This window comes from Musca autumnalis, unplaced genomic scaffold, assembly GCF_047663935.1.
Source record: "Musca autumnalis isolate F117 unplaced genomic scaffold, ASM4766393v1 scaffold_4, whole genome shotgun sequence".
Taxonomy (NCBI): Eukaryota; Metazoa; Arthropoda; class Insecta; order Diptera; family Muscidae; genus Musca; species Musca autumnalis.
Window position 1 is genome coordinate 96,460,682 of NW_027411977.1, and position 19,010 is coordinate 96,479,691.

The following is a 19,010-nucleotide window of genomic DNA, read 5'->3' on the forward strand; positions in this document are numbered from 1 at the left end:
TGTAGTTCGGCCTTGTTGCCAGTAGAACACAACTCCAACTTACTTAGCTCCTTCTTCAAATCTTCCTTTCGTAGATCCTTGAACTTCATTGTAGGATGATCGTAATCTCACTGCTGACACCAATTGTTACGGAATTAGGTTTAACTAATCTCCGTGTAGACGTTGTTTTATTTCCCGATACGATTTGCACCAAATAAAACAGGGTTCGTTTCAGATTACGTTTCTACAATGCTTTATTTAATTTATCACACTTATTCGGAGCTGACTGTTATAGCTAAGTACACAGCTTTACTTTACTTCTTTACTAGTCGATGTTTACACTTCGGTATAAAGTTCACAACTACTCCATCATTGCCATTTCCCCGGTATTTATAGTCCAAAGTCTCCCTGTTCTAGAGTCCTCCAGAACACATATGGCAACATCTCGAATCTGTGCAGCGAACACACAGACGCACATTCGCACTAAGCGAACAACCATACTCACATATTGGACGACAAGCACAGTAATGACGTAACAACAACAAACAAGTGCAAAGAAGTAACAAACTAAACAATAATTACATGATTATGGCAAAACAAAATAAAAGCACATTAATGAAAGGTAAAGTAACATCCAGAATAATGAAGAGAGTTCTACATGGTAGTTGTTGTTGCTTAAACTGCGTAATAAAAACTTTACGTTACAATTCAAGTTTTTAAATTAACGGAAATTAAACTAAACTAACTTAAACCTATCAGTTACATTCGTAACAATATTATAGCCTTTTGCAGGGTTAACCTTCTTTATGAGGATTTGTTTGACGTATATGTAATGGAATTGACATTTAAAACCCAGTGGGTTTGTTAAATCCTGTTATATATATTTGCCCATGAGTGTTAGATATCGTCTGGCTCATAGTCTAGTTCTGCCTACTGTTTTGTACTGCTTGGAGGTTTACACTGGTGCAGGTCAGGGAATTATTGACTTGATTACGCTCGCAATTAATAGAGTAGTACGCTATGTTTACGGCGTTAATAGGCGTGATCACATTACGCCATATACCATTAAATTTCTAGGGACCTCTTTTCCAAATTTTATAAAACTTCGATTACTGGTGTTTTTCTATAAGTTGGTTCGTAACCAATGTACTACTTTTTTATTGTCTTTGTTCAACTTCTCCACTTTTACAAGAAGGAGCCAATTGAATATTTCTAGTGCTATTTTTTTAATGGATAAATCATTCCAAGTAAGAGTAGCGCGGCTATATAATATTTTGCCCAACAATTTAAAAGTATTTAATATATCACCAGCTTCTTTCTCAAGACATCTTCTGCAACACCTACTCTGACGCTCAGATACTTTCTCTTTCCATCGTTTGATGAACGCCAAATTGTTTTGTTTTTTTTATTATTTTAGTGATCTCACTGTTTTTAACTGTCAGTTCAAATATGAAGGGTTATAACCTTATTATTATCTATAGTTTATTTTTTTACATTTTTTTTTAATCTTTTCTTACATTTGAGTAGTGGGAATATAAATATTTGTTTTTGTTTTAGCCTTATGGCTTGGAGTATTTGTAATTATAGGATTATATCATATACCTAGTTTTATATATACTCTGAGTAGTGATAACATACACATATGTAATATAATGTAATTCATTTAAATTGGCCCGATGGCTTAGAATTATTGTAAAGTTGATAAATAAATAAAATAAATAAATAAATATAAACGTACTATAATATTGTCAATTAAATTTGTGTAAAATTTCATTGAACTTAGAGCATTTAATAAGTGTGTCTGCGTACTCGATAATTTGTAATAATTATTACAAATTATTACTGAATGTTGTTTTTTTACACAAATGTTCAGTAAAAGAGAACGAATTGAGAGACTTATTCTGAAATTTTTATTACTGAGAACTTAGAATTTTTACTGAAGGAATTTTGTTCAGTAACATTTTGTAGCTTTAGCAGTTGTCAAAAGTTTAAAATGTTCAGATATCATAATCGTCAATATTAATAAAATTGAAAATTTGTACTGAATGTCAGTGTTTGAATTTGCTACCAGCACAGCACTGAAATCACTAAAAATATGCTATTGCTATGCTGTTTTCTAAAACAAAATCGAAAACTGTTGCTGTGCTATGCTGCGAACATAAAAGTAGCACAGCACATGGCTTATGCTGTGCTTCTGAAATCTTCACAGCACATAGCATAGCATAGTCATCAAAAACGAATGCTATTGCTATGCTGTGCTGCAGACATTTTAACAGCATAGTAAACAGCCGCAGTCAAGAAAACAAAAACGAAAACTATTGCTGTACTGTGCTATGAACAAAATCAACAGCATAGCATCAAACATAACCCAGAAAAATGTTTGATGGCAAAGAAGTATGTATTTGAAAAATAACAGAATTTGCTATTGAGCTGTGAAACCATGACAAATTGCACATTTCGATATTTTTAACACACTACTAATATTTTGACCGCAACTATTGCTCTGTTCCAGAACCTGCAACAGTCTACTATTTTTGAAATGTTGACACTTTTCCTTTATAAAGCGAATTTCGAGTTTCTAAATGCATGTTATTGCCACTTGTAACTTCACACTTATTGCCACTTGTAAGGGGTATTATGTCTTTGTGCATTAGTTTGTAACATGCAAAAGGAAACGAGATAGACCCATAGTTCCTTTTAGGGATATACATAGAATCACTTTCTGAGTCGATTTACGCATGTTCGTCTGTCTGTCCATGTATTTTTGTAAACAAAGTACAGGTCGCAATATTGTCCGATTCGCATGAAAATTGGGGAAGATAGTTTTTTTTTTGGCCAAAGGACGAACGCTATTTATTTTGGTAAAAATCGGTTCAGATTTGGATATAGCCCCGTATATATTTTTGCCCGATTTAAGGAATTTGGTGCACGAAACACGCTATATAGGTCCGATTTCAATTAAATCGGACATATATAGACAGTATTTAGTCTAGAAATAACTGTGGCAGATCATATCGAAATCGGTTCAGATTTGGATATAGCTCCCATATATATCTTCGACCGATATAGGTATTTGATGCACGAAACACGCTATAAGCGACATTTTTTCGATTTTCTTTTTTTTTTACGGAAATCGGTAAAGAATATTCCAATACGCCATCTCCCAAATTTTTATAACTCTGCCATGTACCGTTACGAAATTAGAGCAAAAACTATTTTGATGTAAGCGCCCTTTTTGTTTTGTTTACATTTTTAGGTGACAGCGAATTGTCGCTTACATCAAAATTCCACATTAACATACAATGTAGTTATTCGACTATATTACAAGAAATACGCTTTAATCCTATAATTGTTCGAATAAATACTTGCTATAAACGTAAGTTGCTTTATTTTTAAATTGTAGATGTGAATTATACTATAAATGATTTTTTTCAAATAAAACAGCGAAAAGGATGTAAGCGACACAAATTACCGTTATATTGACGATATCCACAAATGATTTATTTTTTTAGTAAATTGAATTTAGTAACGGAACTATACCAAAATTTAATAAAAAAATTTGGGTAGATCAAAAGTTATTCAATAAAAACCGTCTCCTGTAAAATTTGTTTTTTGTCGCTTACACCTTATTCGCGGGAAGGGCTCGATATGTCCAATTTTGATGAAATTTATTTATTTAATTCATTTTGTAATACAAGCCATCAAGGCCAAAAACATTACAAAGTATAATTCAACTGAGTAAGATAATAAAATAAAAGATTAAGATAATAATATTAAATATCAAAGAATATAAGTAAATATGAGTAAATATGGTTCCCCAACCATAAAATTTGAGAAAGAATTTATTAATCAAATAATAAGTCCTAGTCAGCAGTAGTCATAAAAATCAAGTTTGGACTATGTGACGGAATTTGGTCTACAAATAAATGTGAAAAATTATATCAAAATCTGTTCTGATTTGGATTTAGCTCCCATATATATTTTACATATTCAAAGTGGTGTAGGGTATTATATAGTCGGCCCCGCCCGACTTTGATCCTTTCCTTACTGGTTTAATATATGTACCAGAGTGGTTTTAAAAATCGATGTCGGATTTTTATGCGGCAACCTCCTAAAACTTTTAGTTTTGTTAAAAATAAAGATTGTCAGAGTTTGAGCATAATCGGAGTATGCTAACACGTGCCACTGGGGCCTCAAAGTTTCCATGGGCCCTTTATATAGCCAAAATTAAAATCTGACCCGATTTTCAAAAATGTTTGTGGGATTACTTGTTTAGCAACTTGTAAACTGTTTTCATCGATTGGACAATAAATGTGATCTGTAAAGTGATTTTGTGAAAATTAACCAATACAAATTAAAATTAGTCCCCATTTTATAGGGCCAAAGGCGAATTTTCTCAAAATCACTCTATAGACCACATTTATTATCCAATCGATGAAAAAAGTACCATGTATGTACCTTGTAAGCAATAAACAACATTGAACAACTCAAAGGGCCATTATTATAAGTTCTTTTACTATTGGATGTATTTGAAAACGCAAAATAAATGAATTTGAATGAATGAAAAATCCAAACTATAACCAAAGAAGGCTTTATAATAATGGGGGTTAGTGAGTTTGCTGGGATAACATTAATTATGCTATGCTATGTAGAAATGTTTACAGCATAGCAGAGCACAGCAATCGTTTTTCGATTTCACGACTATGCTATGTGCTATGCTACTTTTATGTTCGTAGCATAGCACAGCAAAAGTTTTCGTTTTTGTTTTTGAGAACAGCATAGCAATAGCATTCGTTTTTGATTTTGATGACTATGCTATGCTATGTGCTGTGAAGATTTAAGAAGCACAGCATAGACCTTGTGCTATGCTACGTTTATGTTCGCAGCATAGCACAGCAACAGTTTTCGATTTTGTTTTTGAAAACAGCACAGCATAGCAATAGCACTCGTTTTTATTTTTGATGCTGTGGCTATGTGCTACGCTGCGTCACTTTCACAGCACCAGCATAGACCTTGTGCTGTGCTGTGAAAAACTAGTAGCAAATTCAAACACTGCTGAATGTTGTCTTTTTACTTTTTTAATTTTTTCCTTTGAAAGAGTATAAAATGCTTTACTCTCTAAAAAGAAGTTACTGAGTTATATGTATTTACTGAGAAAGTACAAGGATAAACCTATTATATCGTAATTTAAATTTTTGTTAGTGAGTGTTATTCACCACAACAGAAAATGTATGTCTCTTAAGAACAAATTAGTGGATACGTCAACATAATAATGTCTGTAATTATGTTAAATGAGCACATTTTTAATAAAAATGTTTGGTGTGATGGTAGATAATATTCAAAAGAAGACATTAGAAAAAGAAATTATTAAAAAAATATTGTAATTCTGCCATTTTAGCTCATGCCGACTTTAGGGACAACAAAATGTTAAATTTGCCATAAGTCGATATGGGGTGAAAAAATTGCGCTTTGTCAATTATTTTTAGATCGAAATAGTAAAAATTATAAAAAAAATACTTCAAAGTCTAATAATAAAAAAATCTTTAATAAAAAATGAGTTTTTATGCGATTTCAGGCTCTATTTGGCCTATTTTGAAGTGAGTGCGTTTGTATCATGCCGACAATTATGTCATAGTTACCGACTATTGACAATTACTAATTTATTTAAACGGCATACATATTTAAATTTTCTTACTTTTTGATGCAAAAATAATTGTAATGTGAATAAAAAATTAAAAAAACTATTGACCTTTCAAATAATTAAGTTGGTGTTATAAACACCTATAAAAACAGAAATTTTAACTGAACTCCAAATGTTAACAAAATCTTGTATAAAAGTGCGTTTTTTGTTGTTTAAAATAACAGAAACTATTAACTTATAACATTTCCTTACTAAAATACTGTATGCCCATTACTGGAACATGTCATGTCATGCCGACAATTGGGAACTGGTGCCCACTACTAGCAAAAAAGCACTATTCACAAAATGTGCATTTTTCTCAACTTTTAAAAGAAATAATTCAACATTTTTTATTTCATCGAAAAGTAAACAAAATTTCGAAGCAAATAAGCTATAGTTTATAGGAATTGGAAAAATTTACTCGGAATGGTGAATGATTGAAATTAGACAAATCCTTAAAGTGCCGACTATTGAGGCACTTACCCCACATTTAAACACTAGATTCATTTACATTTTTTCACCAACGATTATAGCCTATATAGAAGAAAATAAAACCTATTCGATTTTGACATTAAGTGCCACACAAAAATTTATTTACTTTTTTCTTTTGTATGTATTACAATATTAGTTTTCTTATTATGGTTTTTTTAATACATATATATAATTATTAAATAGTAGTAGTAAGTTTTTCATTTTCCAAAAAATTGATTAGCACAAATATACTAAATTTTACAGGCTCATCACTTAAATGCCTTGTTTTTCGTATTGTAATTGATTTAAATGGTAAGTTTATGTGTCAATTTCATGGTATGACGATCTGACTCATTTGTGTTGTTTTTGTAATGACATGGAAAGTAGTGATGGTACGAGAAAGATGTTTATATTGATATTTCATTTAATGTGTATGTGTTTGTCTGTGTTTTATGTTTAGCAAGGAGGATGCAAATATTGTACTATTGTACGAGTAACAGCAAAACTACATAAAATTTTTAACGTATTTCCGTATTTATTTTATTCTTGTTTAGTTTCTATGTATATCTATGTATATATCTCGGTTTATTTGCAAGGACATCTACCTGTTCCGACTATACATTTTTAGTACGCTTTCTTTTCGTTAATTTTATTTGGTACAAAAGCAAATTATATTAAAATAAAAACAACACACAGAAAAAGGAAGGAATATTTTCATTTAAATTTTTTTACCCAGAATTGAAAAATTGCAATATGTATTCATATTGCAAAAATGTTAACATTTTAAATGTTTTTTTTTTCTTTTCTTTTGGGACTGTAAAACCATTACTAATAAATCAAGAAACTTGGCATTAGAATATAAAGAGAGGAATGTGCCCTGAATACGTGTTGAAATTGCAAAGACATTTTGAAAGCTTTTGTTATTATTATAAAAAATCAGAAATATTGATGCTAGATCATTAATATTAATAAAATATAATTTTTTTTATATTTCCAAATAATTTGAATCAAATTTTGTAGGTAAAATCCTAGCGTATCTAACGCCTAATTGAGTATTTTTCAATGAACTTTTTTGGATTAGTTTCCTTTATATTTCTCAATATTATTGAATTCTTAGTACCAATTCCAATTTTGTGTGCTACTTTAGTAAATCCAGAAGAAAATTAAAATAAAATGTTTTGTTAAACAATACACGCTTTGTTATAAAATAAAAACAACTTTTAGTTTAAATTAATGCACATACAGACAATTCGATAAATAAAGAAAATAAAGATTCTCGAAAAATCTAATATAAAAGCTTCTTGCAAATAAAATAGTAGCCAAGCAATAAATTCTGTTAAGTGGCAACATTAAAAACCAAAATGAATTAACCGGTACAAAGAAAAATCATATAGACATTGAATACTGTGTGATTCAAGGGGAAATGTTATATTGCAAATCTTATTGTCTATTGACTAGTTCTGCAACATGATATCTTGTTGGTGGTGTTTTGAAAGATGTCGTTTGTGATGGAATTGAACGTTAAAACACGTTGACCTGGTGACAATAACACATTATTAATCTCAAGGTCTGGAAGACCATTCCGTATCATTTTACATGTGTGTATATTTTTTACTATTGCTACAGTATACAAAAAAATTATAGAATTGGCTGGTTTTTGTGTGTGTTTATGAACGTTTCAATTTGGTATTCTGCTGGTTTCTTCTCTCCATGTGCTTAAGATTTTCCAGACTTTCCCGGTTTATGATGGAATTATAGCAACGTACATTTACGTTTAGACTTGGGCTGCAAGACGGGGCACAATACTGAACGTATGGCTTCATCAAATACTGTCTTCAATCCTTTCTGTGTTAAAGCTGAACACTCCAAATACTTGACTGCTCCAATTTCCTTAGCCATTGCAAGACCTTGCGGATAGGTGATGGGTGTTAGCTTTTTGTCCCGTAGCTTCTCAATGGTGATTTTATCATCTCGCAAATCCAGTTTGGTGCCAACCAATATTATTGGAGTGTTTGGACAGTGATGGCGTACCTCTGGATACCACTTAGCTCGTACATTCTCAAATGAAGCTGGATTTACAAGAGAGAAACAAATCAAAAATACATCTGTTTGTGGATACGACAATGGACGTAGACGATCATAATCTTCTTGACCGGCTGTATCCCATAATCCTAAATTAATGGGCTTGGCATCGACCATAACATTAGCCGAATAATTGTCGAATACGGTAGGTATGTATTCTCCTGGAAATGCATTCGTTGTGTAGCTGATGAGTAGACATGTCTTACCAACCGCACCGTCCCCCACGACAACGCACTTGATTGCTTGCATTTTTCTTCTATTTTCGCTTTTTGTCTTCTGCTGGGCTCGCTGTTTTTGTAAAAGATGTGCGTCCCCTAAATATTTTATTATAATCTATGAATATTATTTGTAAAAACAATATAAAATTTATATATACTTAGTAGAAAATTTTATTTCTTTTTTGCACAATAGAAATTTTTCACTTTGCTCTTTCAGTTATAGGGATACTTAGGTTGTTTTTCGATTATTCGACTATTTGTAGTAAAACGAATAGATGTCGCAATCGTCTATTGGCTCGTCGATTTTTCTAATCGACTTTCGATTATTTAGATGTCCCGGGCCATACTAGAAAAAATTTCAGTGAAATTTTGACATGAAACTTTGCATTTTTTGGGAAAAACACATAAGCTCTGTTCCAGAACTAAAAAGTTTTTACACTTTTTACCACTTTTACACATTTTGCGTTCCCGTACACAAAATTTATATGAAAATCGATTACGACTTTTACAACTTTTACAACATTTTACACCCTATTCCTGGGTTTAGGTTGTAAATTCGTTTCAAATGGATAGTTTTTCAATACTTTAGACTAGTGGGTAAATACTTGGGTAAATACCCGAGTATTTACCCAAGTGTTGGGTAAAAACTCATTAACTGCCGAACCACTTGACGTAGGCTGACAAAATTTGGCTTACGTCAACAGAACTTCTGGTACTGAACATGGGGTCTCTGGGTCCATGTTTTAATATAGCCCCCATATAGCCGTACCTCCCGATTTAAGGTATTTTTCATCTATTAGCCACATTTTACAACCAAATTGGCTGTAATTTGGCACAGTGAGTCCTCAAAGAGTATAATATATCCTTGCACATATTTGTCAACGTAGGTCCACGTTTTCCTGTAGCCCCCATATAAGGGTACCCCGATTTCGAGTATTTACCCAAAATTGGGTAAAAACTCATTATCTGCCGAACCATTGGCGTAGGCTCATAAAATTTGGCTAGAAACTTTCTTATATCAATAGTATTAAAAGTAAATGATAATGATATAGCAGTACCTCCCGATTTCAGAAACCCATATTGGGGCCACAAGAAAACGTGGACCTACGTCGACAATTTTTTGCAAGGATATTTTATACATATTGGGAACCCACTGTACCAAATTACAGTCAGTATGATTGTAAAATGTGGCTAATAGTTAAAAATACCTTAAATCGGGAGGTACGGCTATATGGGGGCTATATTAAAACGTGGACCTAGAGAACCCATTTTCAATACTAAATATTCTCTTGATATAAGTAAGATCTGAGCCAAATTTCGTCAGCGTACGCCAAGTGGTTCGACAGTTAACGAGTTTTTACCCAATTTTGGGTAAATACTCGAAATCGGGGTACCCTTATATGGGGGCTATTAGAAAACGTGGACCTATATTGACAAATTTTTGCAAGGATATTTTCTACTCCTTGAGGACTCACTGTGCTAATTTACAGCCAATTTGGTTGTAAAATGTGGCTAATAGATGAAAAATACCTTAAATCGGGAGGTACGGCTATATGGGGGCTATATTAAAACATGGACCTAGAGACCCCATGTTCAGTACCAGAAGTTCTTTTGATATAAGAAAGATTTATGCCAAGTTTTGTCAGCCTACGTCAAGTGCTTCGCCAGTTAAAGAGTTTTTACCCAAAATTTGGGTAAATACTCGAAATCGGGGTACACTTATATGGGGGCTATTAGAAAACGTGGACCTATGTTGACAAGTTTTTGCAAGGGTATTTGCTACATATTGAGAACTCACTATGCCAAATTTCAGTCACTATGATTGTACAATGAGGCAAATAGACAATAAATACCTTAAATCGGGAGGTACGGTTATATGGGGGCTATATCAAAACATGGATCCAGAGACCCCATTTTCAATGCTAGATATTCTCTTGGCATAAGTAAGATTTGAGCCAAATTTTGTCAGCCTACGTCAAGTGGTTCGGCAGTTAATGAGTTTTTACCCAACACTTGGGTAAATACTCGGGTAATTACCCAAGTATTTACCCACTTGTTTAAAGTATTGTAAAACTATCCATTTTGAATCGATTTCATAGCCTAAACCCAGAAATAGGGTCTAAGATGTTGTATTAGCGATTCAATATAGTAAATACCCAAATAAATACCCACAAATGGGTATTTACCCGGTATTTACCCAATTTACCCAATTTACCGGGTATTTACCCATTGGGTATTTACCCACTGTCCATCTCTACTAGTGTACACGGTTTCATGTGTTCTGCAATTTTGCTTTGTTCCAATATTGCTATGAAACAAACAGACCGTTTTACTTTGTCCCGGTCCACACTAGAGTGATTTTATTGAAAAAATTGCATGAAATTATGCGTCTCTAGATCGACCTCCATAGTAGCTTAAAATCATAAAATTGCTGTAGTGGGGAATTCGATTTAAGAACACCTAATTTCATGAAATTATTTAATGAAATTCACGCTAGTGTGGACCGGGACTTTACATTTTCTTATCCTTTCATGTCAAAATTTCAGTGAAGTTACTCTTAGGCCAGGACGATGTATTTATTAATGTCATGTTCATACCAGCAATTGAATCACGTTGTTCGCTCTCATAATTACGTACACGAATTAACGCGTTCATACGACATGGTACACAATTCATAGCAACATGATTCATATTTTCCTACTTTTAATTTACTGATTTTAAAGAAAGTTGCAGCCAAAAGACAAGTAAAATTAATTGATATGGTCCTGACCGGTTTTAACATGGCAAAGCCCAGGATTTATCTTGGTCCCTCTTTCATCCCAAGTGGACACTGACCTACCCGTGGTGTCACCTGGGGAACTGCCTTTAACACCCGTTAAAGGTAGTGAGCTAACATGTGCCGCGCGTTCACCCATAACAACGTTAAAAACTTGGGTTTGGGCGTCGGGTTAGTAACCCTCCCCTAGAAAAAACAGCCTACTATGAAAAAACGAAAGAAAAGAAAAACAAACCCCTCTAAAGTTGACGAACCCCGCGAACGTTTTAAGGACTATGATCTGCGAATCTGCACCTGGAATGTTCGCACTCTTTATAGAGAAGGCGCAGTCTTCGCATTGGCAGATGTACTTGAAAAGTACAAGGCCGATATTACTGCCATACAGGAAATACGATGGATTGGGAAAGGCGTCACAACAACACCTAAAGGTGACGCACTGTATTATAGCTGCCATGACGTAAAGCATGAGTTTGGTTGCGGATTCGTAGTTAGTCGGAGACTAAAACATCTTATATCCAGCTTCACCCCAGTGAATGAAAGACGTGCTTCAATTCGAATAAAAGCAAAATTCTTCAACATTAGCTTTATTTGCGCTCATGCTCCCACTGAAGAAAAGGACGAACAGACCAAAGATATATTTTACGAGCGCTTAGAAGAAACATATGACCGTTGCCCTGCCCATGACATTAAAATTATTCTAGGCGATTTTAATGCCAAAATTGGAAAGGAGAATATCCTTGGCCCAACAGTCGGGAATTTCAGTCTCCACAGTGAAACATCTGACAATGGTAGTTAGCAGTACCAGATTTAATCATCTCGATATTCATAAGGGAACCTGGCTGTCTCCAGATCAGATAACGAGAAATCAAATTGATCATGTTGTGATAGATGGAAGACACTCATCGAGCGTGTTGGATGTACGATCGTTCCGAGGCGCAAACATTGATTCGGACCACTACCTTGTTGCAGCAAAGGTACGCACCCGCTTAAACGTAGCAAACAAAGTACGAACAGACACAACACGAAAGTTAGACATCGGTAAGCTGCAATCACAACAGATAGCCACAACATATTCCACACAACTAGCCCAATTGCTTAATCAAAGCACTCCTCATCCCGATAACATATCAGCGCAATGGCAAAACATTGCCCACTCCATGCAAACAGCCGCAAAATCCACACTTGGATACCAGAGACCTCACCAAGGAATCCATGGTATGATCAGGAGTGCCGTGCTGCCACCGAAGAGAAAAATGCGGCATATACATAGGGCTACTTTACAATCCTTAGCAACGCGTAGCGCACGAGAGAGATACAGGGAGAAAAGGAGAGAGGAGAAACGTCTTTTCCGCAGGAAAAAGAGAGAGATGGAAAAGCGGGAGTGTGAAAAAATCGAGATGTACAGGAGCCAGAATGAAGTCCGAAAATTCTATCAAAGAGTCAAGCATCAAACTGATGGCTTTGGTACATGCACATCCTCCTGTAGAGACCAGAAAGGTAATTTGGTAACTGATACAGATAGTGTACTCAGGATATGGAAAGAACATTTTTCAAATCTGTTGGTATCCAATGGCAGCGAAGACGACGAAGATACCACAGTCCCAATCCCAGAAGATGGTATTGAATGTATACCGCCCAGACAAGATGAGGTAAGGACAGCAATAAATCGGCTGAAGAATAATAAGGCAGCAGGGGCTGATGGCTTACCAGCCGAGCTGTTCAAAACCGGAGGCGACACGCTGATAAGGTGTATTCATCAGCTAGTTAGCACCATCTGGCAGGAAGAACGAGTTCCCAACGATTGGAACCTGAGTATCCTGTGCCCCTGAACAGATCGGTTAAAGAAGAACTGCGTGCTAACTATAGACAAGCTGCGTGCTTAGTAATTAAAGTCGGTTCCGAATAAGTGTAATAAAGTAAATAAAGCATTGTAGAAACGTAATCTGAAACGAACCCAGTTTTATTTGGTACAGTTTTATTTGGGGAATAAAACAACGTCTACACGGAGATTAGTTAATCCTAATTCCGTAACAATATATCTATTTAATATTAAATTATATTATTTTCATTCATGTCTTCTATTTTTTCTCACAATTATGGTGTTTTCAGAAATTTTTTTAATTTTTCTATTTTGAAAATTAAAGAGAGAGAGTGAGACCTGCCAAAATAAATTTTTGTTATACAGGCTTTCTGCCAGGCATTTGATTTTTATACCCTCCACCATAGGATGGGGGGTATATTAAGTTTGTCACTACGTTTGTAACTACTCGAAATAATCATTGTAGACCCCACAAACTATATATATTCTTGATCAGCGTGCAATTCTACATCGATATAGCCCTGTCCGTCCGTCTGTCCGTCTGTGGAAATCACTCTAGCGTCCGAACGGATTGACGTAGGTGGATGAAATTTCGGGAAAATCTATTATATGTACGTAGGACTTTTGGTATTGAAAGCGGGCTATGTAGGTCCACGCTTTCGTATAGCCCCCATACAAAATGACGCGTGACGCGTCGTCGTTTTAAGGAATTTTTAAGACATTTGTCCCATTTTACCACCGAATTGGTTTTAATTTGGTATTTTGTGTCTCCAGAGGCCAAAAAACATTCCTACCAAAGTTGGTTTATATAGGTCCACGTTTTGGTATTACCCCCATATAAAGTACGCGTCATTTTAATATATTTTGAATGTATTAGTCCCATTTGGCAACAGAATCGGTTGCATTTCCAGAGGCTAAGAAACATTTCTACCATAAAATCCACGTCCACGTTTTTAAATAGCCCCCATAGGACGATATCTCCCGATTTTCCGTATTTTGAAGGTTTTGGCCTCATTATCACACCGAGATGGCTGAAATTTGGTATTTAGTCTTTGTTTGGGGTCATGGTAGAACAAATACAAGGTAAAGTTAATACTACAACAAATACAACTCGAACAACAACCACAAAGGAATTTATTTTTGTTTGTAACGTTAGTCCATATTTACATTAGGCAATTTTCCTTGCGGCAATTGTCAGTTTGTCGGTGAGAGAGGGTATTGAGGGGCAAAGGGTTACCATATGCCTCACCTCTCTCTCCAACAGACTGACAATTGCCGCAAGGAAAATTGCCTAATGTAAATATGGACTTACTGCCAGTTGTATTTGTAAACAAAACAAGGAAATGTCTATAAATTATTGGAATTTAAAAAACTAATAATTTTTCACATTTGGTTCAATATTTTGGAAAACATGAATGAAAATTCGTTACATTTTCAATTTTTATGTTTCCACATCATTCCACTAAATGCATAAATTCTCTCAGAAAGTAGAATTCTTGCAGAAAAGTTTGGGGTCGCTTGAAATTCATAGAACAAGGAGAAGCTGTTTCAATGTTTTGTTTTAGAAATCAAAGAAGCACATGTTTATTAGGGCTTTATTTTTTTTTAAATTTTAACAAAATACCTCACATATTAACAGACGTTGTATCGCCTCTACAAGCGGGGATTTACTGCGCGGCTTATCGTTCGAACTTGGAGGAGGTTACATATCATTGATATGAAGAAGTCTTTCTGGGAATTTTTTTTTCCGAATGATATATTTTTTCTCATAAAATGTATGTCCCTAATGTACATCGAAATAGTAATAAATGTATAAAATGTCATATGAAATTTGACACTAACGTTACAACCCAGTTCAGTCAGCTGTGTATTGCTGCTACCTTTTCTTATTCTACCATGGTTTGGGGTATAAAACTTTCCCCAGAAATTCGTAGATATAGGTCCACGCCATCATACAGCCCCCATAAAACAGTACCTTCCGATTTTAGGTATTTTGAAGGTTGTGGCCACATTAATCCACCGAAATGGCTGAAATTTGTGGTGGAGGGTATAAAAAGTTCGGCCCGACCGAACTTAACGCTTTTCCTACTTGTTGTTTCTAGATTTGTTCGCGAATTTGAAACAATGGACAAGAAATGCTACTGCGAAAGAGACCGAATTAGCTTTAGTATGAACAAGGCATAAGGACTTGTTTCCAGCATGGTACAATAATACAGGTAGCATTATCAAGCCAGCTGATGGTAACAATTGGTCTGTTCCTTTACTTTTAAAAATGGTAACAGTGGCAGAAAATGGTAAAAGTGGTAAACTGCTATCATATAAATTGTATGCTATTAAAAGTAAGGGAACACTTTACAGGTTAAAAATGGTAAGAAATGGTAACCTCAGGCACGTAAAGGAACAGAGCAAATGTGTCAATTGCATTGAATTGATGTCAAATTTTGACATCTTATGTTACCAACAATTGCCGATGCGGCTACCTGTATATTTGTACCATGGTTTCCAGTTAAATGAAAACGCATTATATGTCCGCATTTACATTAAACAATTTTCCTTGCGGCAACTGTCAATCCAAAAACACATCCAAAGTTTGAGTAAAGTTTTGCGTCATTTCTGGTAGAAGAATAAAATACGCGACCCTGAACGGATTGTATGTGCAGAGCAGTAAACGTTGTTAGCAGAACTGTTGCTATACGTAATTGCTATAGATAACTTACCGAATATATTCGGAAATAAAAGTTACGGATGTTTAAAAAATTTCACTTACAGAATGGCACTGCTGGTGTTTTAGTTTTTAACATATTTTAGCGTTTTAACATATTTTTGTTGGTAACGAATGGCAAATCTAATAAAAGAGCAAACTGTCAAAAATTTCATTCCAATACAAATTTGTTAAAAATGTACGAGAACGGAAAAATGGAAAAAATTGCAAATAATCTGACCGAAATATGTATCAAAATTAACGTATCAGCCAAGCAGATGAAAACAAACAAGCTGCTAGTTCTTTCTCAAATTTGTGCGGTAGAAAGTAGCAGAAGAGAGCGTCATTCAGCGCTAAAGAGAAGTGAAAGTTTTGCTACCTTTTTGCAGTACGGGGACTGTAAATGCGTAATTGGAAAAATAGTACTAAAGAGTATTATTTTGCTGGTCCTGAGGTTCTGGTACACAACTACAGAATTCCACTACAGGTTCCTACATTTGGTGCTATTAAAATAAAGGGCCAAATACATACGGTCCGTTGTGTGACGCGTTGCGCGTTGGAAACAACAACCACCTGAAAAATGTGTAAGTGAAGCCAACTTTGTTCTTGAAGTTTTCATGTGGTTATTGTAACGCGACACTCAACGAACCGTATGTGCCGCGGCCTTAAGAACTCTGTTCCGTTATGTGCAAGAATCTTCAAGTTGTACTACTTTTTACTCGCGCAAAGTTTACGGTAAAGAAAATTGAGTTTTTGGGTGAGAGCGGGGACAAAAAAGTATAGAAGGGTCTTTCCTCGCCGCTCACTCCCAAAAACTGAATTTTCTTTACCGCAAACTTTGCGCGTGTGACTACCGAATAAGGAACAAAGCTAATGAAAACGTAGTTTGATCATGATTATTTGGCAACACTGTTATTTTACAAACACATTGACAACCCGTCAAGATGGTAAATAAAAGTGTTTGTTTATATCGGTATCGGCGTATTCATTTAGAGTTCGATCGTCATTAACGACGTACCGGAAACACGGATTACGCGTTTATTTATAAATAGTTTAAATTATAATTTCTATCATGAGTGATAATGTGTACATAGTGGCTGGAGCCAGAACTCCCATTGGTATGTAAACAGAAAAACGTATATCGTACCTGAGTACGATGTTTTTAAGATAACTTGTATTAAATAGATATCTTACGTGTCCACCCTCAGTTGGTCAAAGTCTTTTAGTTAGATAACTTTCTCTTTCCACATGAATTTTATATACACTTTCATGCGTATGTTTACTTTTTCATAATACAGGAAATTTCAATGGCACGTTGTCGAAATTGAAGGCATCTGATTTAGGTGGAATTGTTATAAAAGATCTACTTAAGAGAGCTAATGTAGCTGCTAATGAAGTAAATGAAGTTATCATGGGCCAAGTAAGTATATATTTTACAAATATTTAAAAAAATATATAGTGTGCTAATAAGAGTATGTTGAAAGGCCTTGACAGCTGGACAAGGACAAAATCCCGCAAGACAAGCAGCCTTGAATGCTGGTCTGCCTATAGAAGTGCCCGCCTATAACATCAATATGTTATGCGGCTCAGGTTTAAAGTATGTCTACAAAATACTTTTTCTTAGACATATGTAATTTATTTTTTTTCCTTTCAAAGAACTGTTGCATTAGGTTATCAATCGATACGTTGTGGTGATTCATCGATTGCCATTTGTGGTGGTCAGGAAAATATGAGTTTAGCGCCACATGTAATGCATTTACGTCAGGGTGTAAAAATGGGTCCTGCAACAATGTTGGATACTATGATACATGATGGCCTTACAGATGCCATGGAAAATATACATATGGGCATTACCGCTGAAAATTTGGCCAAAGAATACAATATCAGTCGGGAGGAACAAGATAAATATGCCGTTCGTTCTCAAAATTTAGCTGAAAATGCACAGAAGAGTGGTTTCTTTGATAAAGAAATAACACCGGTGGAGATTGTGGATCGCAAAGGCACTATCACATTTGATAAAGACGAATATATTAAATGTGGTTCAAGCATAGAAGGTTTGCAAAAGCTAAAACCTTGTTTTATAAAGGTAATTGGTTCAATTATAAAAAAAATCAATTTATTATAAAATAACTATTTTAATGGTGTAGGATGGAACAGTGACGCCCGGTAATGCCTCAGGTATTAATGATTCAGCGGCTGCTGTATTACTGATGTCTGAGCAAGAAGTAAAAAAACGTAATGCAGTTCCTCTGGCCAAAATCGTGGCATGGGCCCAGACTGGTATCGAACCAAACGTTATGGGTATTGGACCTGTTTCAGCAGTTAACGCTGTGGTATGGTTATATGTAGTATTGCAATTCGTGTACAATCCTTATTTTAACTATGTTATTTTTTCAGCTTGCCAAAGCCAATTGGTCGAAGGATGAGGTTGATCTATATGAACTCAATGAAGCTTTTGCAGCCCAATCACTGGCCGTTCTAAAAGGCTTAGGCTTAAATGAGGATAAAGTAAATATCAATGGCGGAGCAATTGCTTTGGGCCATCCCATTGGCGCATCGGGTGCTCGTGTCTTGGTAACACTTTTATATGCATTAGAACGCACTGGCGGCCGTAAAGGTGTGGCAAGTCTATGTATTGGAGGTGGTATGGGTATTGCTATGGCTGTAGAAAGGCTTTGAAGGTCAACTATTATTGCAAGTTATCTAATGTCGCAGTAAATTGTTATAGATAAATTATTTAACAACTTATATAAATAAATAATAGATTTTTTTTGTACATTTTTCCAACATATGCCAATTGATCAAAAGATCTTATTGATAATAGAGATTAATAAAAGCAAAATGTGTCATAAAATATTAATAGAGATTGAAGGAGTATTATTTGTAGTGCGAAGGATATTTGATTCAAATTCCAAAGTGTAAAGCCCCAAGCCTTTTTACTACTGCCGTAAATGATATTTTTAATACATGGTTGTTTGCATCGATGGTCTGTTGTCCTATTTCTGGATATTTTTATAGACAGGTTAAATACTTTCTTAAGCTAATACGCTTCCGACTCATGCATTATTTGGGTAACATTTGCATCATCATCCCATCATTTCCCATCTCGACTTCCAGAAATCATATGACACGCTCTATTCACTAGCTGTTTCCACTAAAGCCGAAGCCTGTTTATCGATGACACCAGTCGCTGGAACGACTGTAGTATCGAATTCATCAGATGACTCATGAGTAAATTGCATATTTAGGGATTGACACAGCAACATTGGGTATAATAGGCTGCG

General features: G+C 34.9%; 2 protein-coding genes across 2 annotated transcripts; one reads left to right on the forward strand and one right to left on the reverse strand.

Annotated features, from left to right (window-relative positions):
• Positions 1 to 6,214: 6,214 nt before the first annotated feature.
• Rac1 (ras-related protein Rac1) lies at positions 6,215 to 8,712 on the reverse strand. Its single transcript, XM_073980161.1, has 2 exons — positions 8,589 to 8,712; positions 6,215 to 8,526 (listed from the first exon to the last, which is right to left on the reverse strand). Exon 2 carries the CDS (start codon positions 8,459 to 8,461, stop codon positions 7,883 to 7,885), a length of 579 nt encoding a protein of 192 aa, XP_073836262.1. The 5' UTR covers positions 8,462 to 8,526; positions 8,589 to 8,712; the 3' UTR covers positions 6,215 to 7,882.
• A 7,933-nt stretch (positions 8,713 to 16,645) lies between these two features.
• On the forward strand, positions 16,646 to 18,592 carry Acat2 (Acetyl-CoA acetyltransferase 2). Its single transcript, XM_073980163.1, has 6 exons — positions 16,646 to 16,844; positions 17,025 to 17,146; positions 17,211 to 17,323; positions 17,383 to 17,812; positions 17,874 to 18,059; positions 18,124 to 18,592. Exons 1-6 carry the CDS (start codon positions 16,799 to 16,801, stop codon positions 18,403 to 18,405), a joined length of 1,179 nt encoding a protein of 392 aa, XP_073836264.1. The 5' UTR covers positions 16,646 to 16,798; the 3' UTR covers positions 18,406 to 18,592.
• The last annotated feature ends 418 nt before the right edge of the window (positions 18,593 to 19,010 follow it).